The sequence below is a fragment of the Mustelus asterias genome, chromosome 22 (genome assembly GCF_964213995.1).
Source record: "Mustelus asterias chromosome 22, sMusAst1.hap1.1, whole genome shotgun sequence".
NCBI classification, from domain to species: domain Eukaryota; kingdom Metazoa; phylum Chordata; class Chondrichthyes; order Carcharhiniformes; family Triakidae; genus Mustelus; species Mustelus asterias.
This window is the reverse complement of record NC_135822.1, coordinates 12,281,357-12,306,618: the sequence shown is the minus strand read 5'-3', so window position 1 is coordinate 12,306,618 and position 25,262 is coordinate 12,281,357. Positions and strand designations below refer to the sequence as shown.

General features: G+C 46.0%; 1 protein-coding gene across 2 annotated transcripts in view; it reads left to right on the top strand.

Annotated features, from left to right (window-relative positions):
- The window catches only part of mmel1 (membrane metallo-endopeptidase-like 1), a 102,149-nt gene that overhangs the window by 64,258 nt on the left and 12,629 nt on the right, over positions 1–25,262 (top strand). For both annotated transcript variants that reach the window (XM_078238755.1, XM_078238754.1), the window contains exons 13-18: positions 11,798–11,926; positions 13,113–13,211; positions 15,324–15,407; positions 16,548–16,651; positions 19,299–19,357; positions 24,226–24,345. In XM_078238755.1, coding sequence (XP_078094881.1) covers positions 11,798–11,926; positions 13,113–13,211; positions 15,324–15,407; positions 16,548–16,651; positions 19,299–19,357; positions 24,226–24,345 — 595 coding nt within the window. The remainder of the gene's footprint in view (positions 1–11,797; positions 11,927–13,112; positions 13,212–15,323; positions 15,408–16,547; positions 16,652–19,298; positions 19,358–24,225; positions 24,346–25,262) is intronic.

Sequence of the window (25,262 nt, the reverse complement as noted above, 5' to 3'; positions counted from 1 at the left end):
TGCGCAAACTCGGCACAGGCAGTCACTCATGGCTAAAATCGAACCATTGCTTTGTCGTGCATGGTGTCAAGTTTCTTGAGTGTTGTTGTAGTTGAACCCACCTAAATAGTGAGGCCACTGGCACGGTAGCATTGTGGTTAGCACTGCTGCCTCACAGCACCAGGGCTTGGGGTTCAATTCCGGCCTTGGATGACTGTGGAGTTTGCATGTTATCCTCACTTTTACATGTGTTTCCTCCCACAGTCCAAAGATATGCAGGTTAGTTGGATTGGCCATGCTAAATTGCCCCTTGGTGTTCAAAATGTATAGATTAGGGGGATTTGTGAGGCAGTTACGAGGGGCAGAGGGTAGGCCTGGTTAAGATGCTCTGTCGGAGAGTGAGTGCAGACTCGATGGGCCAAATAGCCTCATTCTGCACTGCAGGGATTCTATAATATTCTATCACAGAATTGTGCCTTGTAGGTGATGGAAAGGCTTTTGAGAATACTCAGCTTTTCATCTAATCAGGTAGCCCTGGCAGTTTTTCTGTGGTCAATAGTTACATTTACTCATGTTACTATTACCAGCCTCCCATCAATTGACTCTGTCTACACTTCCCACTGCCTCGGCAAAGCAGCCAGCATAATTAAGGACCCTATGCAGCCCAAACATTTTCTCTTCCACCTTCTTCCTTCAGCAAAACGATATAAAAGTCTGAGGTCACGTACCAACCGACTCAAGAACAGCTTCTTCCTTGCTGCTGTCAGACTTTTGAACCGACTTACCTTGCATTAAGTTGATCTTTCTCTACACCCTAGCTATGACTGTAACACTATATTCTGCACTCTCTCGTTCCCTTCTCTATGAATGGCATGTATTGTCTGTATAGCGCGCAAGTAGCAATACTTTTCATTGTATGTTAATACATGTGACAATAATAAATCAAATCAAATAATGTACAGCAAGGAGGTTGAATCATCTCTGCTTATGTCCTTAGAATAAATCCAAAGTCTGAGGAATAATTTCCAATGGAGCACAGTTTCACAGCTACATCAAAGCATCTTGCTGAGATCAACTCTCAATTCTTCATTAACTAGAACAATTCAGTAACAGATGAAACAGGACAGCCAACCTCTGTTAAGATAAAAGACAAATTAACATTTTGGGGACAATTTTTTCTCAGAATACAGCAGTAAAAGCTGTTATCAGAATCAAAACATGCAATGCTATCCAAGTTTTCTGCCTTTTAAGTAGTTGTTATAACTCTGAAGGTTTTTACAAGTGTATTGCTTGTGCGTGTAAAGGCTTTTAAACTTCATGACTTCAATCAGAATATGAAGGAGGAGACTGGAGGACATTGTTAAACCTGTAGCCAAATAACTTGAGCTCCATTATGTGTTGCTTATTTACATGACCACAGACAGTAGTAAATACAATTAGAAATCTTTTGTACGATGTGTATTTTCTGTTTAGTAGTAGATGCAAGTTTAACGCACATTCTAGTATTAATGTGTTTTCAAAAAATAACAAAATAAACAAGTTTTGGGAAGGAATGGCGCGTCACCACAAATAGCTAAACAATTTGTGCTGTTTTGACCTGCCAATAACCTCGTATATCTTTGGTCTGGCTCTCAGCGAGTTTCAAGAAATAGTCACATTTGCGTTGTTAAAACAAATTAGATTTGCCACAGAAAATAAGGGCTGGTATTTCACCATTTAAGAACCCATTTAATGTTGAGATTTATATTTCTTCAAAGCCATTCAACCTCCAAGGTCCTCAGATGGGAAATGATTCAGACTGTTGAATCCCATTCCTGCCGGTAACGGTTTGTTCTTCGAGTTTTTAAACATTTATTTTTTACAGCTAGTGCTGTAAAAGTAAAATGGGAGTGTGGCTTCCTTTCCCTCGACTCTACCGCACTCGACTGGAGGCCTCGGAACCTGCTGTGCTGTACTATCCTCACCCAGCCTGAGTCGGAAGGTCGGTTGGCTGCATTTTGGGGTAGCTAACTAGGAGTGGAGTGGCAATCTAATTGATTGCTGCTCCATGGAAGTTCTGGCCCTAACATTAACTCAAAGTCTCTGCCTCCTCAACAAGATTTATGTCCTCTTGTTCAAACTTCCCAACAGCAAGGCGTGACGATGCATCTGATTTTGCTTGCAGCTTGCCTTGTACTTATTTGTCTGGTTCTTTCATCTCTCGTTCCAGGGAAGGCTTGTCTAGTTTCCACAAGGCTTTCTAATTCATTTCCTTTAAAGATGAGTTGTATATCTGTGCACGCTTTTCAACTTCTGAATGAACATTCTTGATTGTGGATCACATTAAAAATTTCTGAGATTTTTCATCCGCTATGCAGGAATTTAGCAGTCAGATTGACTATCAGCTGAATGCTGGAGGTTTATGGTCAATGGCTGGAGTGCGTCTAGTTTTAGCCACTTTTCTGTGCCTGACAGAATTGAAACACCTGCTCCAGTGTCTAATTTTAAGTTAGCTTTATGTCCATTGACTATAATATCTGTACTCCAGTTGTTCCCATTTGATTCTGTAATTTCTTCCAAGAATGGTACTTCTGCTCTTTTTCCTCCTTTAACTTCTGGAATGGCTTCAATTTCCTGAATGGTACCTGATCTTGGCTCTTTCTTCTTTTAATTGTTTTGTGAAGAGCTGTTTGCTACAGCAACTTGATTTAAAATGGCTTATCTTCTTGCAGAAATGGTACAACACGAGGACATATTTGGCAGGGCATTCTTTGTGCCAATGTAGCCTTTTGCCTCTTACATTTTGCGCTCTTTTTCTGAAGACTGAAATAAGTATCAAAGGATTTGATAACTTCTTCATATATTGCTGTGCCTTAGTTTATGTCCTGTCTGACCATAACGTCATCTACACTACTGCCTATGGCGTAGAGTAAGGTATTGAACTGCTCTTTTAAGTTTAAGTATTAGTGTCACAAGTAGGCTTACATGAAGGGTAAAAAAATACATAAAGGGCAAAAGAGTAACAAAAGAGAGATTAGGGCCTCTTAAGGATCAACAAGGTCATCTGTGTGTGGATCCACAAGAGATGGGTGAGATCCTAAATGAATATTTCTCATCAGTATTTACTGTTGAGAAAAGCATGGATGTTAGGGAACTTGGGGAAATAAATAGTGATGTCTTAAGGACTGTACATGTAACAGAGAAGGAGGTGCTGGAAGTCTTAAAGCACATCAAGGTAGATAGATCCCCAGGACCTGATGAAGTGTATCCCAGGACATTGTGGGAGGCTAGGGAGGAAATTGCGGGTCCCCTAGCCGAGATATTTGAATCATCGATAGTCACGGATGAGGTGTCTGAAGAGTGGAGAGTGGCAAATGTTGTGCCTTTGTTTAAAAAGGGCTGCAGGGAAAAGCCTGGGAACTACAGGCCAGTGAGCCTCGCATCTGTGGTGGGTCAATAGTTGGAAAGTATTTTGAGAGACAGGATCTACAGGCATTTAGAGACGCAAGTACTGACTAGGGACAGTCAGCATGGCTTTGAGAGTGGAAAATCATGTTTCACAAATTTGATTGAGTTTTTTGAAGGGGTAACCAAGAAGGTAGATGAGGGCAGTACAGTTGATGTTGTCTACATGGATTTTAGCAAGGCCTTTGACAAGGTACCGCATGGTAGATTGTTGCATAAGGTTAAATCTCACGGGATCCAGGGTGAGGTATCTAAATGGATACAAAATTGGCTTCTTGACAGAAGCCAGAGGGTGGTTATAGAAAATTGTTTTTCAAACTGGAGGCCTGTGACCAGCGGTGTGCCTCAGGGATCAGTGCGGGGTCCACTGTTATTTGTCATTTATATTAATGATTTGGATGAGAATATCGGAGGCATGGTTAGTAAGTTTGCAAATGACTCTAAGATTGGTGGCCTAGTGGACAGGAAAGAAAGTTATCTCCAATTGCAACGGGATCTTGATCAACTGGGCCAGTGGGCTGACGAATGGCAGATGGAGTTTAATTTAGACAAATGCGAGGTGATGCATCTTGGTAGATTGAACCAGGGCAGGACTTACTCAGTTAATGGTAGGGCGTTGGGGAGAATTACAGGACAAAGAGATCAAGGGGTATATGTTCATAGCTCCTTGAAAGTAGAGTCATGGGTGGACAGAGTGGTGAAGAAGGCATTCGGCATGCTTGGTTTCATCAGTCAGAACATTGAATACAGGAGTTGGAATGTCTTGTTGAAGTTGTACAAGACATTGGTAAGGCCACACTTGGAATACTGTGTGCAATTCTGGTCACCCTATTATAGAAAGGATATTATTAAACTAGAAAGAGTGCAGAAAAGATTTACTAGGATGCTACCGGGACTTGATGGATTGAGTCATAAGGAGAGGCTGGATAGACTGGGACTTTTTTCTCTGGAGCATAGAAGGCTGAGGGGTGATCTTCTAGAGGTCTATAAAATAATGAGGGGCACAGATCAGCTGATAGTCAATATCTTTTCCCAAAGGTAGGGGAGTCTAAAACTAGAGGGCATAGGTTTAAGGTGAGAAGGGAGAGATACAAAAGTGTCCAGAGGGGCAATTTTTTCACACACAGGGTGGTGAGTGTCTGGAACAAGCTGCCAGAGGTAGTATTAGAGATGGATACAATTTTGTCTTTTAAAAAGCATTTAGATAGTTACATGGGTACGATGGGTATAGAGGGATATGGGCCAAATGTGGGCAATTAGGATTAGCTTAGAGGTTTTAAAGAAAAAGGGCGGCATGGACAAGTTGGGTCGAAGGGCCTGTTTCCATGCTGTAAACCTTTATGACTCTATGAACACTGCAATGAAGTTACTGTGAAAATCTCCTAGTCGCCATACTCCAGTGCCTGTTCAGGTACACTGAGGGAGAATTTATTCACCTAACCAGCACGTCTTTCGAACTGTGGGAGGAAACCGGAGCACCCAGAAACCCACGCAGACAGGGGAAGAACATGCAGACTGCACATTGACAGTGATTCAAGCCAGGAATTGAACGCAGGCTGTGAGGCAGCAGTGCTAGCCACTGTATCACTGTGTCACAGGCTTGCTAGTCTTCTTTGCTAGTCCCAATGTTGTTCTGCTCCTGGTCAATCTGCAATGCCACTTCTCTGCTTGATCAAGGCCTTCCAAGTGGCCGAAGCATTCGGGTAAAGGTAAGATATTTCCTCTCTCTTCTTTTTACTCTTCCTTTTCTGGAGTTCAGTTGAAGATTTCCCTACGCTGTCTTTACCCTGCATCTGTGCTACTCCTTCCAGGCACTAGACTCTTGTTGTTTCTTTTGTCATGTTTACCCACTGCTGTGAAGGAATAAAGGTCAAATAATGTGGAATTAATACAGGAATATTAGATTAAAAATTGCTTTGGGTAAATTCACAGTAAAACATTTTTTAACAGTAGTCAATTTGAGCTTGCTCGAATAGCAAGTTTTAACTCCCTTCACGACAACGTGAATCCACCCATAAGAATGGTAATCTATGGTTCTTGCCATTACACTGGCAAATACGCATACAATGCTACCCTGATAGTTAGAATTGCAATTGGATAAAAGAATGCCATGCCTCAGGTCTTATTATCTTGCTGAACACTGTACCTTGAATAAGCAACATTGAACTAACACTGTTACCTGCAGTTTTCAGGAAAACATTAAAAATAACATTTCTTAGAAATTGAATAAATTATAATAAAAGCCCTTTTCATCAAGTATGGGTTATTCATTTGGAGTGGTCTATTATTGATCAAAGGAACATTTTTTAATGCAACTATTAATTATACAACTTCAAAATTCATAATTAATATCAGATTCGTTAGATTCTCGTAGATTGACTTCAGACCTGTTCTGAACCTAGCAGCGCTCTCACATTCGGGGCTTTAGGCTAAATTGCTTTAATATTTGATGGATATCCTTATCTTCTTTTGAAAAGCTATGTCTGTAGCATGGCAGCGTGGTGGCACAATGATTAGCACTGCTGCCTCACAGCGCCAGGGACCTGGGTTCAATTTCTGGCTTAGCTTACTGTCTGTGCGGAGTCTGCACGTTCTCCCCATGTCTGCATGGGTTTCCTCCTGGCTTCCTCCCACAATCCGAAAGATGTGCTGGTTAGGTGCATTGGCCATGCTAAATTCTCCCTCAGTGTACCCAAACAGGCACTGGAGTGTGGCGATTAGAGGATTTTCACAGTAACTTCATTGCAGTGTTAATGTAAGCCTACTTGTGACACTAATAAACAAACTGAACTGTAAGAAGTAAAGTTTAAACCCGGGGTTCTCTTTTAAAAACGAGCTATATTTTCTTTTTGAGATTTATCTAATTTGCCATTTATACCTTTTGTACAACCTGCATAACTCAACACATTCTTGTCAGAATAAATTTGTGCATGCTTAAAACTTTCATTGTTTCATTTAGAATTTTGTATCAAAGATTCACGACCTCCCCCCCCCCCCTACCCCCCACCACCCCCATTCTAGTTGTCTTTTGGTGAGAGAACATTTAGTGAAGAGTTTCACCTGGATCCTTCCAATATCCGGGTGATTACACCCAATCTAAGAAGTAGTTGGAAAAACCCATCAAGGAGAAGGTGATAATTCTGCTTGCTTTCAATCCTTCATTTGAACAGGGTTCATAACCCAGTTATGTGTCCTTGGGTCTCACTCTCCCTGGCTGGAGTTGAGGGGAATTAAACAGAAGGTACGTCAGACTTTGAATAAATGTAAAATATGAATAAAGGTTATAATACACCGCAGTGTTATTGTTGTTTTTAGTTTTAGATGTGGTAGTCATGGTACTGAACTTGTGAAACAAACTCTGGGTGCATTCTTTCATGGAGTGGCAATCACTGTCAGATTGCCAGCCCGCTCTCATTCTCTTACCTTGTTCTGGAGTTCTACATTTCTCACCTGGATATCTTCCTGAGAATACCCGCTGCTGGCATCCTGGAACGTAGTGTAGAATCAGCACCAGCTGCCATATTCCTGTGAGGCAAAATGTCCCAGCCACTTTGACAAGCTATGGAGTGAGGGTAAGTGGGTGAGGGGGTTGGGTGGTCAGGGTGGAGTGGGGGTTAGTCAAACGATCAGGAGGTTTGGGGATTATTGGGGGGGGCGGTGGGAAGTTGTGGGGGGATAGTCAGGGAGTTGGGAGGGTAGCTGGGGGGGTAGTCAGAGGATGAGGCGGTTGCCGGGTGGGGAGGATGGTTGGAGGGTCTAGTAATATAGTTTTTAATTCTTGAACATCGCTGGCTGGGCCAGCATTTATTGACCATCCCTAATTGCCCTGGAGAAGGTAGTGGTGAGCCGCCTACTTGAACAGCTGCAGTCTATGCGGTGTTGGTACACCCACATTACTGTTAGGGATGGAGTTCCAGGATTTTGACCTCACGACTGCAAAGAAACGGCAATTTATTTCCAAGACCGGATGGTGAGTGACTTTGAGAGGAACTTGCAGCTAGTGGTGTTTCCATGCAAATGTTACTTGCCATTTATTAGCCTAAGCCTGAACATTATCCAGACTGCATATGGGCCTGGATTGCTTCAGTATTTGAGGAGTCAGGGATGGTGCAATCATCAGTGACCATCCCCACTTCCGACCTTACGATGGAGGGAAGGTCATTGAAGTAACTGACAATGATTGGGCCTGGGATACAACCCTGAGGCACTTCTGAGTGATGTCCTGGGACTGAGATGATTGATCTCTCGGAACTGCAATCTTCTTCCCTTGTGCTAGGTATGACTCATAAAAACTTAGAAAATAGAAGCAGGAGGAGGCCATTCAGCCTATCGAACTTGTTCCTTCATTCATTATGGTCATCGCTGATCATCCAACTCAATAGCCTAATCCTGCCTTCCCCCCAAATCACCCCAAGTGCTATATCTAATTCCTCCTTGAAAAACATACAATGTTTTGGCCTCACCTGCTTCCTGTGGTAGCGGATTCAACAGATTGACCACTCTCTGGGTGAAGAAATTTCTCCTCATCTCAGTCCTAAAAGGTTTACCCTGTATCCTTCGACTATGACCCCTCATTCTGGATTCCACCACCATCAGGAATATCCTTCCTGTATCTACCCATCTAGCCCTGTTATAATTTTATAGGTTTCTATGAGATCCCCCCTCATTCTTCTGAACTCCAGTGAGTCTAACACTAACTGACTCAATCTTGTCTCATACATCAGCCCTGCCATCCCAGGGATCAGCCTGGTAAACCTTCGCTGCACTCCCTGTATAGCAAAGACATTCTTCCTCAGCTAAGGAAACCAAAACTTCACACAATACTCCAGGTGTGGCCTCACCAAGGCTCTGTATATTTGGAACAAGGTATCCCTGCTCCTGTACTTGAACACCCCTCTCCATAAAGACCAACATACTGTTTGTCTTCTTTACTGCCTCCTGCACCTACATGCTTCTCCAACCAAAGGAGAGTTTTCCCCTGATTCCTATTGCCTTCAATTTTGCTCGGGTTCCTTGATGCCACACTTGGCCAAATGCTGCCTTGATGTTAAGAACGGTCACACTCACCTCACCTCTTGAATTCAGCTCATTGTCCATATTTGAACTAAGGCTGTACCCAGGAGTTGGAACTGGTTTTAATCCTTCTGAATTTTCCTGGGTAAGTAGGTCGGAACCATCCGAAGTCTCTGACTTTAAATTGGAGTTTCAGAGGATTCCAGACTGTTGAATGCCTGTTGAAAGTTGAAACTTTCAGGGCAATTCTTGTGTGGGGACATCAGAGGGGTCCCCCAGCGCATCTTCCAGGACACCTCCTCCCTCCAGGAATGGAGGATCTGGGCCTTTTATTGAACATTACATTGACTATTTAGACTTAGCACGAGGCTCAACATAGAACTATCTCTCTCCCTGCTGTATTATCATTGATCTCTCATCACTGATGGTGTTGGCTACACACTAATCTATTTAACAATTACCCTTTACACTACCTCTCCCACCTCCCAGACCTCCAACAAACTTTTGGTGCCAATAATTATTTCTCTTAAGAATAATTCTTGGTGACATCAATAGCTGAATGTTTGAAGTGTGGCATTTCTCTGACCACGACTTTAATGGAGGCTTCATCCATTTGAAATACACAGTCCAATGACGAAGTTAAAACAATGGAAAGAAGAACATCATTTGAAGCTCTCACTGACTGACATTAAAATCAAACATTCTTGGACTCTAATAATTGCATCTTTTGGTCTTAAAGTGTTTGGAAACACTTACAAAATTAAACATGCTACCAGTCTGAACCTGGTACATATTATAGGGTTGAATAATCAGCTTGCTGAAAACTCAGCTTCCTAATTTCAGCTTCTCTGCCATTTGGCCATTCACACCTTTTATTCTCTCTGTGGACTGCAATTAGCAGCCTTTTCCCCTGGTTTCTGTGGCTAAGACTCATCTTTCATTCCCTCACCTTGCAATATAAATATCTCCCACTTTCTATGCCTTTTAGCTTTGACAAAGAGTCATCCGGACTCGAAACATCAGCTCTTTTCTCTCCTTACAGATGCTGCCAGACCAGCTGAGATTTTCCAGCATTTTCTCTTTGGCAGTGAATAATCAGCTTGTATGTTTTCTGGTGCATTAGTTAAAGAAAGTAAAATAAAAGAAAATCCTAAGTTGTTTACAAGTACATTAAGGGTAAAAGGATAACTAGGGAAAGAATAGGGCCAATTATGGACCACATAGTAATTTATGCGCAGCTGGAGGACGTAGGTAGGGTTTTAAATGTATTGGTATTCACTAGTGGGAGAGACAGTGTGGGTATAGAAATCATGAAGAAGGATAGTGATATAATATGAAAAATTAACAAAGACAGAGAGGAGGTTCTGAGTGGTCTGGCAGGCTTAAAAGTACATAAATCTCCAGGGCCGAATGAATTGTATCCCAGGCTGTTGAGTGAGGCAAGAGAGGAAATAGCAGAGGCATTGGCAATAATTTTCAATCTCTCTCTGGCCACAAGAGAGGTACTGGAGGACAGCGAATGTGGCACCATTATTCAAGAAGGGAGGAAGGGATAAACTAGGAAACAACAGGCCAGTCAGTCTAACCTCAGTGGTGGGGAAACTACTGGAAGCAATTCTGAGAAACAGAATTAATCTGCATTTGCAGAGGTAGGGATTAATCAAGAACAGTCAGCATGGTTTTGTTAAGAGGAGGTCATGTCTGACCAACTTGATTGATTTTTTTCAATGAGGTGACCGGGTGTGTAGATGAGGGCAAAGCAGTCTACCTGGACTTCTTGGACAAGGCTTTTGATAAGATCCCACATGGGAGACTGATAGCGAAAGTAAGAGCCCATGGGACCCAAGGAAATTTGGCGAATTGGTTGAGTGGCAGGAAGCAGAGGGTGATGGCCAAGGGGTGTTTTACTGCCTGGAAGACTGTGTCCAGTGGGGTCACACAGGAATCAGTCTTGGGGCCTTTGCTGTTTGTGGTTTATATAAATGACTTAGACTTGAATGTAGGAGGGTTGATCAGTAATTTTGCGGATGAAATGAGAATTGTTGGGGTGGTAAATAGTGAGGAGGATAGCTTTAGATTACAGGAGGATATAGATGGGCTGGTCAGATGGGCTGATCAGTGGCAAATGGAATTCAATCCGGGTAAGTGTGAGATGATGCACTTGGGCAGGACAAACAAGACAAGGGAATACATGATAAATGGCAGGACCCTGGGAAGCACCAAGGATCAGAGAGATCTTTATATGCATATACACCGGTCCCTTAAAGCAGCAGGACAGGTGGATAAAATGGTTAAGAAGACATAAGGTACACTTGTCTTTATTAGCTGAGGCATAGAGTTTAAGAGCAGAATGATATAAAACACCGGTTAGGCCGCAGCTAGAGTATTGTATGCAGTTTGGGAATCCACATTGTGAATGTGATAACACTGGAAAGGGTGCAGAGAAGATTTACCAGGATGTTGCCTGGGCTGAAGAGTTTAGTTATGAAGAGAGATTGGATTGACTGGGGTTGTTTCCTTGGAGCGGAGAGAACTGAGAGGAGACCTGATTGAGATGTTTAATATTATGAGGGCCATAGGAAGAGCAGACAGAAAGAAACTTTTCCCGTTGGTGGAAGGATCGATAACCAGGGGGCAGAGATTTAAGGTAAAGGATGGGAGGTTTAGAGGGGATTTGAGGAAAAACATTTTCATCCACAGGGTGTTGGGAGTTAGGAACTCATTGCCTGAAAGGGTAGTGGAGGCAGAGACCCTCATAACATTTAAGAAGTATTTAGATGTGCACTTGTGATGCCAAGGCATACAAGGAAGACTATGGACCAAGTGGTGGAAAATGGGATTAGAATAGTTAGGTGGTTTGTCTATGACTGGCGCAGGTGTGATGGGCCGAAGGGTCTTTTTCTGTGCTGTAGACCTCTGAGCCTGTAAGACCAGGATTCTCGGAGAATCCTACTTCAAACAGCAACATGGGGTCTATAACATTCACCTGAGTGTAGGGCCCTTGCTTAACACGGTAAAAGACATCTCTGACATTGCAGCACTTTTTCAGTACTTGGCTGAAGTGATACGCTATGTAACCCTCTTAAAGGTTTGTACTGTTCTGAATCCATAACCTACTGATTCGAAAGCAAGCTACCAAATGAGCCCTTTATTAACACATGATTGGTACTTGCATTTCAGATTTACTGATTACAACTAATTATCACACAATTGTGATAATTAAGTTGAGTAAGATCGATTGCTGTATCATGATAATGGCATCATTTGAAACCACTTCACACTTTGTAATGCAGTGATCGATCTTTGTGACCGTATCTGTTACCTTTATTACTAATCCTATAATTAACCTTCATTATCACAGGCGCTGTACGGTACCACTGTGGAAGAAGCACGTTGGCGAGAGTGTGCCAGCTACATCAACAGCAATATGGAAAATGCAGTGGGAGCACTTTATGTCAGAGAGGCATTTGCCGGCGAGAGCAAGAGAATGGTATGGAGATCGCAAATCAGTTTCAGTCATTAGCTTTTGTTTTCAGCCAGGATCGCGATCCCAACCCAGGATTTACTTGAGAGCCTTTCTCAAGAATGATGTAAACTGTGCCAAACTTAACTATCCCATTTTAATTGGTATATTTTCCAACAGCATAAAATGCCACTGGGATTAGCAGCCGTGGCGTTGGTTGACTCCCAAGTCAGCCCTCAAATTACTGCATGCAGTAACTTATGTAAAGCAATGCGCCAGTCGGTCATTGGTAACAGTGTCCCAAGTCCATCAGGCGAATCTTCATCTTGCCTTAAGACCTTAAGCATTCCTCTGAAATATGTAGAGCTGGCAGACAGGGTATCAATTTAAGGATCCGTCTGAAAGATCACCAGCATAATCCTGAACTCCTTTCTACATTGAGTAAGTGAGTCACCCATGTTGGTACTGTGCCACACAAGTTAGCTGGCCCTGGGCTAAACGTCCATCGAGTTCTATGGCAGCACCCCCTCCCTCAGTACAGCATGGGATCATTCACCCAAGTTCAAATATTGCTGATTAGCTTCAACTCACAGCCTTCTGGCCCAGCAGTGTGACTGCCATCAAGCGAGCCAGTGCTGGCACATAAAACCTGCTCCAAAGGTCAGGCTTTCATCCACTTCAGTCTCAGAACTTTAAAGTTTAATCTGGCCATGTGGTGTTGACAAGGTCAATCTCCTGATACCTTTCTTGATGTTATAAAAGGAAAGAGGTTTACATTTTCAGCCAATGAAGTACTTTTTAAAGCGTAGTCGCTATTGAAATGTAAGAGATATTGCAGCCAATTTTCACATAGTAAAGTCTCATTAACAGCAATGAAATAATGCCCTGACTATCTGTTGCAGTGATATTGGTTAAAGGGTTGACCTGGACACTGGGCGAAATCCCCTCATCTTCTTTCTGTTAGACTGTGGGATATTTTACGTCCACCTGAGAAGCAGGTCGGCCTTAGTTTAACATCTCAGCCAAAGGGGAGCACCTCTGACATTGCAGCACTCCTTTGGAACTGCAGTGCCGGCATAAATCTTGCACCTGGGTCTCTGTAGTGGGATTGGAACCTACAACCTACTGACCGAGAGGTGTAAGAGATTGTCCAAGAGATTGAGTTGTTAGTTTGTCTGTGTCTCTCATTAGACACTATTTTCCTTTATTTCAGGTAAAGGAGTTAATTGATAAAATTCGAGAAGTGTTTATTGAAACATTGGATGAGTTGGAGTGGATGGACACAGCTTCCAAGCAGAAAGCACAGGGAAAGGTCAGTATTTACTCATGATGTTGGTACTTGGCTTTAACTTCGATGTGTGTGCGTGTATGTGTGCCTGTCTCTATCTCTGTCTGTCTCTTGGGTGAATTTTCCCGTTTCGCATGCCATGGGAATCAGACCGGGCGAGGGATGGACCATGGAAAGGTCTGTTGACCTCGGGCGGGATTTTCCAGTTTCGGGGCAAGTGTGGTTGGAAAACCCCGCCATTTCTCTTTGTCTCTATCCCTCTTTGTGTCTCAATCTCTCTTTGCCTCTCTCTCTCGTTCTCTGGGTCTCTATCTCTCTTTGTGTCTCTATCTCTTTTTGGCTCTCCCTCTCTCTCCCCCCCGCCCCTCGCTCTCCCCCCGCCCCTCGCTCTCCCCCCGCCCCTCGCTCTCCCCCCGCCCCTCGCTCTCCCCCCGCCCCTCGCTCTCCCCCCGCCCCTCGCTCTCCCCCCGCCCCTCGCTCTCCCCCCGCCCCTCGCTCTCCCCCCGCCCCTCGCTCTCCCCCCGCCCCTCGCTCTCCCCCCGCCCCTCGCTCTCCCCCCGCCCCTCGCTCTCCCCCGCCCCTCGCTCTCCCCCGCCCCTCGCTCTCCCCCCGCCCCTCGCTCTCCCCCCGCCCCTCGCTCTCCCCCCGCCCCTCGCTCTCCCCCCGCCCCTCGCTCTCCCCCCGCCCCTCGCTCTCCCCCCGCCCCTCGCTCTCCCCCCGCCCCTCGCTCTCCCCCCGCCCCTCGCTCTCCCCCCGCCCCTCGCTCTCCCCCCGCCCCTCGCTCTCCCCCCGCCCCTCGCTCTCCCCCCGCCCCTCGCTCTCCCCCCGCCCCTCGCTCTCCCCCCGCCCCTCGCTCTCCCCCCGCCCCTCGCTCTCCCCCCGCCCCTCGCTCTCTCCCCGCCCCTCGCTCTCCCCCCGCCCCTCGCTCTCCCCCCGCCCCTCGCTCTCCCCCCGCCCCTCGCTCTCCCCCCGCCCCTCGCTCTCCCCCCGCCCCTCGCTCTCCCCCCGCCCCTCGCTCTCCCCCCGCCCCTCGCTCTCCCCCCGCCCCTCGCTCTCCCCCCCGCCCCTCGCTCTCCCCCCCCGCCCCTCGCTCTCCCCCCCCGCCCCTCGCTCTCCCCCCCCGCCCCTCGCTCTCCCCCGCCCCTCGCTCTCCCCCCGCCCCTCGCTCTCCCCCCGCCCCTCGCTCTCCCCCCGCCCCTCGCTCTCCCCCCGCCCCTCGCTCTCCCCCCGCCCCTCGCTCTCCCCCCGCCCCTCGCTCTCCCCCGCCCCTCGCTCCCCCCCCGCCCCTCGCTCTCCCCCCCCGCCCCTCGCTCTCCCCCCCCGCCCCTCGCTCTCCCCCCCGCCCCCTCGCCTCCCCCGCCCCTCGCTCTCCCCCCCCGCCCCTCGCTCTCCCCCCCCCGCCCCCTCGCTCTCCCCCCCCGCCCCTCGCTCTCCCCCCGCCCCTCGCTCTCCCCCCCCGCCCCTCGCTCTCCCCCCCGCCCCTCGCTCTCCCCCGCCCCTCGCTCTCCCCCGCCCCTCGTCTCCCTCCGCCCCTCGCTCTCACTCTCTGTCTCTCTCTGTTTCAGAGGTTGGACCCTGGAATGTTGTTGCTTCCAGAATTGCAATTGATTTTTGTCATGGGGAAAGCACGATCCTGAGCTCCCTTTTACATTGAGTAAGTGAGTCACCCTTGTGGGTATTGGGCCACACAGGCCAGCTGGCCCAGGGTTAAATGTCCATTGAGTGCTATGGCAGACGTCTCTTGAGTAAGGTAGCAGATGGGTTCCAACAGCTGGTCTCAGCAACGCTTATCAGAGAGAGGGGGAAAGAAAATCAATCAGGGTGATCCTAATTTCCTTTCTCCTCCTCCTGACGACAATGAGTCTTGGTGAGCTCCAATTCTCTGGCCGTGCAGGACCTCAGATTGTGAAAGGTGTTGGGCTGTTTTTGAATGAAGAATATTGCAGCTGGACCCTGTCCGTACTCAATGTTCATATCAGGAACGCTGAATAGTGATCAGCATCGGGAAGCCTGTTCCAGCCAATTGTACAATCCTAATCCTAACCATAAAGATATCAGTCGGTAATGAGCAAAGATTCTAACGTCAGAGTATTGTTCATTATTTTAAACATCCCTTTGTAATTGTTTATCTCCAAGGCTCTGGCAATTAAAGAGCAAATTGGATATCCGGACTACATACTGGAAGACAACAATCCCAGGCTGGATCAGGAATATGAACATGTGAGTGTGATAGATTATGGATGGATCTATAATGGACGTGTATTGAACAACTAGAATCGACTCTGTGAAATCTGGCGACATGTAACATTTGATAAATGTTGAGGGATCGAAACTATTTCTGTTTCACTACAGGGTAAATGGAGTTGAAATCAACCATGATTGAATGGTGGAGTGGACTCGATGGGCCGAATGGCCTTACTTCCGCTCCTATGTCTTATGGTCTTATGGTCTTATAAAAGCACACTCAGCTCCCAAGTGTCTGCAGGTACAGATGTTGTCCCTAAATTGCGCAGGGCAATTTTTTTTTAAATTCTTTGTCAGGAACCCAGGGAGGTCGGGAAGAAGTCCTGAGTAAATTTGCTGAATGAGTCTTCGACTCTTGACTTCAATACTTGTGACCAATGGCCACTTTGTCATCAAAGTGGTTTTAATGGGCTCCATTTAGTTAAACTGATTTCACCCCTTCCTCTCCATGTCAGGTTTATTCCAGTGGCTTCTACACTTTTTAAATTGGGACAATTGATTCCTTGGTCTTTGGCAGAGATCTGTCAGGGTTGGTTGTGCATTCTGGGAAATCGAGCAAAGTTTTCCATTGTTGGAAAAATCTCTGACACGAAAGAATTGAAGTGATGTAAATGGAGAATAATAAAATTACAAGATGATAGTAATTACAAGATAGTGATCATAGTAAGTGATTAAGGTAATGTCATAACTCAGGCACTTTGAAACTGTTATCCAAACAAAGAGGTGAGATCATCGACTTCTAACCGTTCCAATGCATCCATTATCTTTCATAATATACATACAACAGAGTTACAAAAAGAGATTCATCTGGGTTTTAATGCTTTCTTTATCTTGTTGCTGGCAATAGGTGTCATAGCAACCAGCATGTGCCAGTGTATTTCATGCAGTTCATGCACAAATACATCACACTGAAGGATTAACAACCGTGCCCAATTGTTTCAACTGTGTGGAGTGGTAACTCACAGCGAACTGGCAAAGCAGTGGCACTGTCTTTACAGGTTATACGTTAGTGATGCCAACTCTGTCACTCACATCAAAATTCAATCTGTGGACTAGTGGACACGTTAACTGAAGTCACAAACTATGGCACTCATATGTTTGTTGTACTTTATTCAGCTAAACTTCAGTGAAAACAAATACTTTGAAAATGTCCTTGAAAATCTGAAGGCAGCAGCGCAGAAAAATCTCAGGAAACTACGTGAGCAAGTGGATCAAGATGTGTAAGTATCGATAGAGTAGCAATCCTTGTGTTCAAATTCCACTATGGAACCATTCCAGGGGATGGCACGGTGGCGCAGTGGTTAGCACTGCTGCCTCACAGTGCCAGGGATCCGGGTCAAATTCCCAGCTTGGGTCACTGTCAGTGTGGAGTTTGCATGTTCTCCCTGTGTCTGCGTAGGTTTCCTCCGGGTGCTCTGGTTTCCTCCCACAGTCCAAAGATGTGCAGGTTAGATGCATTGGCCATGCTAAATTCTGCCTCAGTGTATCCGAACAGGCGCCAGAGTGTGGCGAATAAGGGATTTTCACAGTAATTTCATTGCAGTATGAATGTAAACCTACTTGTGACACTAATAAATAAACTTTTAAAACTTCCTCTCCCAGCCTTACAGCCGATATTTCTGTGTTGTCTAAGTCTGGCCTCGTGCTTTCCTGATTCCCTTTGCTGCACTATTAGTGGCTGTACAAACCTTCGAGTGTCTGGGCTGTAAGCTTTGGAATTCCCCCCTCCCGCCCCCGCCAAAGCTACGCACCTCTCCCATCCTCTCTCCTGCTTTAAGATGTTCTTTAAAGCTTTTTTGACCAAATGTTTGGTCAACTGCCCTTATATCTCTTTACGTGGCCTAGCTTCAATGCTGGACAACACTGCTGTGAAGGGCCTTGAGGTCTTTTACTACATTAGAGATGGTTTGTACATCCTTGTAGCATCAGCAGATTGATCCAGAGCCTGAACAATTGCATGATTTTACTCCCTGGGCTCCTGGATAAACGTGCTGTCTGGTGTAGTACTAAGCCATACAGACAATGAAGTTTTAGGTTATTTCCAGGTGGCTCTGAGTTACCTGTTTCAGTCTGGAGAGTAGTTACAGTGTTAGAATTGGCCTTAATAAACATGAGGAAAAGAAACGACCAATGCTCGGGCGGCACAGTGGTTAGCACTGCTGCCTCATAACGCCAGAGACCCAGGTTCGATTCCCAGCTTGGGTCACTGTCTGTGTGGAGTTTGCACGTTCTCCCCCGTGTCTGCATGGGTTTCCTCCCACAGTCCAAAGATGTGCGGGTTAGGTGGATTGGCCACGCTAAATTGCCCCTTAGTGTCAGGGGGACTAGCTAGGGTAAATGCATGGGGTTATAGGGATAGGGCCTGGGTGGGATTGTGGTTGGTGCAGACTTGATGGGCCGAATGGCCTCCTTCTGCACTGTAGCATTCTATGATTCCTGATCACTATCCATTGATGCTGGCTGGAATAGAACATAGAACAGTACAGCACAGAACAGGCCCTTCGGCCCACGATGTTGTGCCGAGCTTTGTCTGAAACCCAGATCAAGCTATTTCCTCCCTATCATCCCGAAGTACTCCATGTGCCTATCCAATAGCTTCTTAAATGTTCCGAAAGTTTCTGACTCCACTATCACTGCAGGCAGTCCATTCCACACCCCAAGCACTCTCTGAGTAAAAAACCTACCTCGGACATCCTTCCTATATCTCCCACTATGAACCCTATAGTTATGCCCCCTAGTTACCACTCCATTCACCCGAGGAAATAGTCTTTGAACGTTCACTCTATCTATCCCCCTCATCATCTTATAAACCTCTATCAAGTCTCCTCTCAACCTCCTCCGCTCCAAAGAGAAAAGCCCAAGTTCCCTCAACCTTTCCTCATAAGACCTACCCTCCAAACCAGGCAGCATCCTGGTAAATCTCCTTTGCACTCTTTCCAGTGTCTCCACATCCTTCTTATAGTGAGGTGACCAGAATGTGTGGGTACATGAACGTAACAGTGGGCTGGTCTGTAATTCCTTCTGTAATAGCTTTGCCTGACAAGACTGTGGTCTTGGCTCAGACATGAATGATAGATGGGGTAATGATGGGCAGCCCTACCACAGGAGGAGTCCCCACCTTCAGGGAAAAACAGAAGTGGGATAAAGGAATGCATCACAGCTATTCACACCACTTTTTGAATCATGATGAAGATATCAAGAATTATTGTGCGGCTATATACAAGGTTGGAAAAAGCCATTTGATCCATTATGCCTAATCTCTCCAATGTACTCCCTCAAACTCAGTTTAATTATAGTGAAAGGCAATTATTGTTGAGTAATATTTCCAGAAGTCTTCCTCTAGATATTCCTGCCATATGGCTGTGTCCCCAAACAATATAATCACCTGTGCCTCCATAATTCCTATTACCTTAATTTCACCTCCTGCCAAATCATCTTGTTTTGAATCAATTTAGTGATAGGTCCTGATGTCTAGCCAGCCCATCCAGCATTATGGGAAAATAAATTCCAAATCGAACTTCAAGTGGGGCTGGTGTCTGTGGACTTGAATCTTCCGTCTTGTGAACTCCAAATAAAACCTACTTACCTCCACATCTTTAGTTTCTTCTATTATTTTAAAGACTTGAGCATTAAAGCCATCTTCTGATCAGGAAGCCACAGTTGCAGGAAACATGGGTCACAATTTTAACTCTGGTTCTCCGCTCCCTGTGAGCGCAGCTTTGCTTTATCACTTTGAACCAGTATCACTTTGCACTGTGTTCATTTTCAACCTTTATGGGGCAAGACTTTGCACGATAAAGGCAAGTGAATTATAAAAGCTAATTGTTATATTTCTGACCCCACACTACAACTTTTGCTTTGTTTCAGATGGATCATTGGAGCTGCAGTTGTAAATGCTTTTTATTCACCTAATCAAAACCAGATGGGTATGTCACAATTATACACATTGTCATAAAATTACGATTCACTGTGTAATTTTACTGTGGAAGTAAATGTTTACGGTTGTTTTAATTGTTTAACACAGAGCCATGTCGACAAAGAATGTCTCCTGTTCACTGCTCATTATGTCATTCACTCAGCTGATCTCAACTAGATCAGTAGTAGGGGGCACTACAAGTGCCTTCTTACCCCCCCGCCCCCCGCCCAAGTATTATGAAGAGTTAAATCAGCGAGGATCCCTGCTCTGAATTAATATCCAACAACTTCCTGTTGAAATATTGACTCAGAATTAAGGCTGCGCAGTGCCCATTTTTTGGGAGACTAAACGGGCTCCCAAGTTTTCAGGTGGCAGATAGGAAGCGCATGCTCATTACGAACATCAAGGGTCCAAGCCTGAACCAAACATTCGGCCCTTTGTACATACAAGTAAAGAGCCAAGCTTTCTCTGCAATATCAGAATCACTTGGGTAAGATTTTAAAATATGGTTATCATTTGTAGAGCCGACCCCACATTCAATGCACTGCTGGCCACTGATCCCAGCCTGATGATTGGCAACTCCTGATACAGTCACCCTTCCATTCCTATTTAACAGGCCCCCTTCCTGGTTCCCTCTTAATTTCTCAGCTGTTGATTGTATCTGGCTTTAAAGCTACCTGATCTGCCAGCTCTCTTCATTGGCGATTGAGGGTTACCAACTCTCACTGAACATATTCCTGGAGATGTCAGTGGAAGCCGGTGGTGGTGTGGTGCATATGGGTTCCAGGCTTGTGAGTTGGCTGTACAAATGGAGGTGTAATTTACAAATCTTGCTTCGCCCCCTCTCACTGCTTTTGATGCACAATAATTGGCCAGGATTTTCCAGAGTGAGATACCAGGAGGAAATATCAGCAACAAGATAATCTCAATCTCAGCTGAACTGCTGCTTACCCCCCGTCACACATGTACCCAGCTGCAACTCTTACCCCTTCCCCCAACTTCTGGTGTTTCACTTGACTGGTCAGGTTATCACCCATTCCCACACACCTAACCCTGCCCCCACTCTACCCCATCCATGGCCACAGTGTCCACAGAGAATTGTAGTCTGCTCTCAATCCAGTTCCCAGTTCCCCACTTTGCCATTGAGAGATAGCGGACGGAATTTTACGAGATTGATTCCACAGCCTCGCTCGTCCCAAAACCGTAAAATTCTGCTCGAGGTCAGCGGACCTTCCTATTGTCCGCCCCTTGTCCCGTCCGATTCCCATGGCAGGCGGGTCGATAAAATTCCAGCCTTAATGTCCAGCTAGCATGTAAATGGGAGAGTTCCTGATCCAGGTTTTGGACGGGTTTTCACACCCAATCTTTTGCACTTAGTGATTGAAAATATGGGCTCGACCATTTCTAACTGCTGCAGGCAGTGGGCTGGGCTTAATTCACCAGCCAGCCTGTAGAAGGGGCTATTGTGCATTTGCAGAACTGTGAAGCTGCACATGCACAATTTCAGCAGCAGGGGTCTGACAGACAGAGAGAAAGAGAGCTGTCAGGCCCCTGCTGCTGCAGCCAACCTGAACCAACCTTTCATCACCCCTCCCTCCCCCCGACAATCGCAGGGCCCGTGACCGATCACGAGCCCCACTTTGCCCAAGATGCCGCCCTCGCTGCCCCCCAGACCAATCGCACTGCTGCCCCCTCTCCACTGATCTGATCTGATCACGTTGCAGAGCGGTAGCGGATCCCCTCTCCCCACCCACACCCATCCAATCCGATTGCACTGCAGAGTGGCAGTGGGTCCCTATCCGATCACGTTGCAAAGTGGCAGCGAGCCTCCCCATCCTTCAGGCTTTGTCCTCCTTAGGCCTCGTCCCCTGACACTGCCCAGTGGGCAGTGCAAAGGTGCCTGGTGAGCATTGCCCAGGTGCAAGGCTGGCAGTGTCAAGGTGCCAGGGTGGCATTGCCAGGCTGGCAGTGCCCATAGGGCAACCCCCCCCCCTTTCCCTCAATCTCTGGTTCCACCGGTGAGGTCAACACGACTGTTCCCCATTCGTGAGGAGGAGGTGTTTTCCTCGCCGGAGAGAACCTCTCCTGGCGAGGCCATAAAGGTCAGTGAGCCTGGACGATCGCATGTCGGGCTCACTAAACACATGGAAATGAAGGTTAGAATGAACTTGAATCATTTATTCAACCTCTCATCTATTTCTGGTGAAAGGCTGACCTCGCCGGAAATCGGGCTCTCATAAAATCGCGAGAGTCGAGAAATAAGAAATGATCCTGATTCCTCAGCTCTCGCTCGATTTTACCGGTTCGCTCCACCCATCAATGGATGGGGCAAGACGGTTCGATTCCACCCAGACAGACTCCGTTTCCTAGCCAGTGTCACAGGACTCTCCTTCCTAGTTGGGGGATGGTGATGCTTGTGAACCAAAATGGTCCAAATCACTCAATAGCATCAATTAAGTATTGGGTGGAATTCTCCCATCTGGGGACCAAGTCCCATGGCAGGCGCAGGAATGTGGAATGTTTCCCACTGCAGAGGCTGACCCCGACTGCATTAATTATGAAACCAGGTGTACTTCACCGTTTTCCGTGGCAGGGCAGGCCTGATGGTGTTTAGCCCATCATCCTATCTGGGTGCCATATTGAAAAGGTGCCCAATTATTGAAGAAAGATGGTGGATCTCCTGAAAATGAAGGTGGATCTCTGAGACCGCTCTGAGGCTAGTGGATGGACCTCCAGGGAAAGAAGATGGATTTCCAGGAGCATCCTGAGGCTGGACCCCACCCTCTCCAGCACAGCGAATCTGCAAGGTCCACCTGCAGGTGTTCCCTCGACCCATTGCTGTGGTGTACTGGGGTCCAGGGTTGCCGTCGGCCTCCATCCTGAACTCCGGAGGCAGCCGCAGGTTTTCAGGTGGCCTGTGGCATCCGCTCACCCCGTTGTTCCAGATGTGTTTCACACCAGTATGTTTTCCTGCTGGCATTACGGGGAATTGGGTGTGGGTGGGATGCGAATGAGTTTCACACCGGCCTCCAGTGGGTTTCCTGATCTGTCATGGCAGGCACCAACAGGAGATCCTGTTGTAAATTTCCGCTGGTGATTTGGGCCTCGCACCTAAGTTCCCCCCCCCCCCCCCGCTTACCCACCAGCCATTGAACTCACAGTGGGGCATGGGATTTTAAAAAATCTCTCGGACTATATTCAATAGGCAGCTGGATATAGCACTTGGGGCGAATGGGATTAAAGGCTTTCGGGAGAAAGCAGGCTTGAGTTGGACGATCAGCCATGATCGTGATGAATGGCGGAGCAGGCTCGAAGGGCCAAATGGCCTCCTCCTACTCTTATCTTCTATGTTTCTATGGAAGACTTTCATTGGCCACTGGGAGATTGGTAGTGATTCCAAGGGACTTCTGGCTGTTTAGAAAAGTTTGGTAACCCTGCATTGATCACCTATTAGCTGTCCACAGTTGAGCGGGTGCCTGATGATGAGGCCAGAGGCCCAATATCAGATGTTCCTCCAGCCAATCTATTCAAGCACAGGGATTACTCCCTAAAATCAATATAGTTGAATTTCTAAAGTACATGTGACATGACACAATGGAATGAGAATGGATAAGCTTAGTTTCAGGTAACTACTTCCCATAGCTTGGAAGTTTTGTAATTCCATAGTTACTGAGTTGTGCTCACAAAGGGTAGACCTGGTTTGAATTGAATCCACCTTAATTCGGATTTGTATTGCCCTGGGTTTATATGAAGCTATGCTAATACTGAGTATGGACTGAACTGAGCTGAGTTTAGATTTGGTTAGATTCCCATTTAAGTCATTTTACATGTTGAGTTGGTTAAATTTGAGATGGGCGCAGAGTTGCATCAGGTTTGCAGATGCATTAAGATGCCCGTTTTTCAATTGTTTTTCGTACAGAGCTCTGTTTACATCTTGATGGGCAACCATTATGTTAGGTTCACATTGATCCTACATTGAATTTGAGTTATACAGCACAGACACATCCATTCAGCCCATTGTGCCTGTGCTAGCTTTTCCATTGAACTGTTCAATTAGTTCAATTTCTCTGCCTTTTACCCCTTTAATTACTTTTACCTCCCACCAATCATCGCTGTATGGTAATATCAAGGGCTATCATGTGTAAAAGTCTTTAAGTGGAATTTGGACCAACAATCTTGGGTGCAGTTTCTGGCCGCACGGCGGCATCTTCCTCACAGCAAGAGGTGCTGGTCCTGCTACTGTCAATGGGATTTCCCATTGACTGAACCCTCTGGGCACCCTTCTGTTGCTGCCCTCGGCGGGGGTGCATATCGGCAGGATCATAAGATCCCGCCAGCGTGAACAGCCGGAATATTCTAGTCCTTTATGTCTCAGAAGTGAGAGCCAAGGTTGACACTTGACAACATATTAGATAGAATCATAAAATGTCATGGTGCTGTAGGTCACTGAGCCATTGTGCTTGTAGCAGCTTTCTCCCCATGGCCCTGAACATTGCTTTCCTTTTTGAAGTTTTTATCCCGTTCCCTTTTATAAGTTACCATTGAACTTCCTTCCATCGCCTTTTCAGGTGATGAATTCCAGATGATCGTAACTTGCAGTGTAAAAGAAGAAAAATCTCATCTCCCTGCTGATTCATTAGCCCACAACCTTCAATTTATGTGCTCTGGTTAAAACCCATCTGCCAATGGAAACAGTTTCTTCCTATTTATTCTATCAAAACTAGTCCAGAATGAGCCATGTTTACATTATTTGACTTTTCATTTCTTACTTTTTTCTTCCTTGTTTCGTATTGTTTCTACCACACCTTGTATTTTGCAAAAGTACTTCTTCGGAGTTTTGGATAACCAATGATTGAACGGATTGTTTGTTTCCCGCAGTTTTTCCAGCCGGGATTCTACAGCCCCCATTCTTCAGTGAACACCAGCTCCAAGCACTCAACTTTGGAGGAATTGGCATGGTGATTGGCCATGAAATAACGCATGGATTTGATGACAATGGTGGGCATGGATAGATTGGTTTTCTGACGGTGATATTGATTCAGAGACATCGCTGATGTGCCACTCAACTCCATGTTGCTTTGTTACATTTCTTATCCTGAGATTAAAGTTTTAAAAATAAAGTTGCCAACCTGATTTCCGAGCATCTGAAACTGAGTAGCCTGTGCCCTGCCCCTGCAAGTGACCTTTCGATAGGTTGCGGGTTGAGAAGTGTGGCCTGAGTTGTCCTGATTTAAGTGGGCAGATTTTCTGAATGTACATTCCTAGGGTGGCACAGTGGTTAGCGTTGCTGCCTCACAGCGTCAGGGACGGACGTTCGATTCCCGGCTTGGGTCACTGTCTGTGTGGAGTCTGCACATTCGACCCATGTCTGCATGGGTTTCTTCTAGGTGCTCCAGTTTCCTCCCACAGTCTGAAGGACGTGCATGGGCCATGCTAAATTCTTCCTCAGTGTACCCGAACAGGCGCCAGAGTGTGGCGACTAGGGAATTTTCACAGTAACTTCATTGCAGTGTTAATGTAAGCCTACTTGTGATACTAATAAATAAACTTTAAACTAGGAAGCTCCTTCCCAACTGACCATTCAACAAATCAGGAAATGGCTAATACCCTACAAGTTCCTGCAGTTGATGGATAAGGGAAAAATGGGAAAAATCACATCCTTAATCTGAAAGCAGGGAACCAACAGGAAACATTCTTCATTTGTAATGTCTCCCAGCCTATTGCCCGGATATTTGTAATTCACTATAGCACTGAAACATCCTTCAGAACCAAACTATTATCCATAATCTCAAACACCAGACTGCACTTAGGACAAAACACCCAGTTAAGCATTTTTTTGTTACACAGCTTCTTTTGTTGATTGCTTTTTGTTTTAACATTGAGACATAGAAACTAGAAGCAGGAGTAGGCCATTC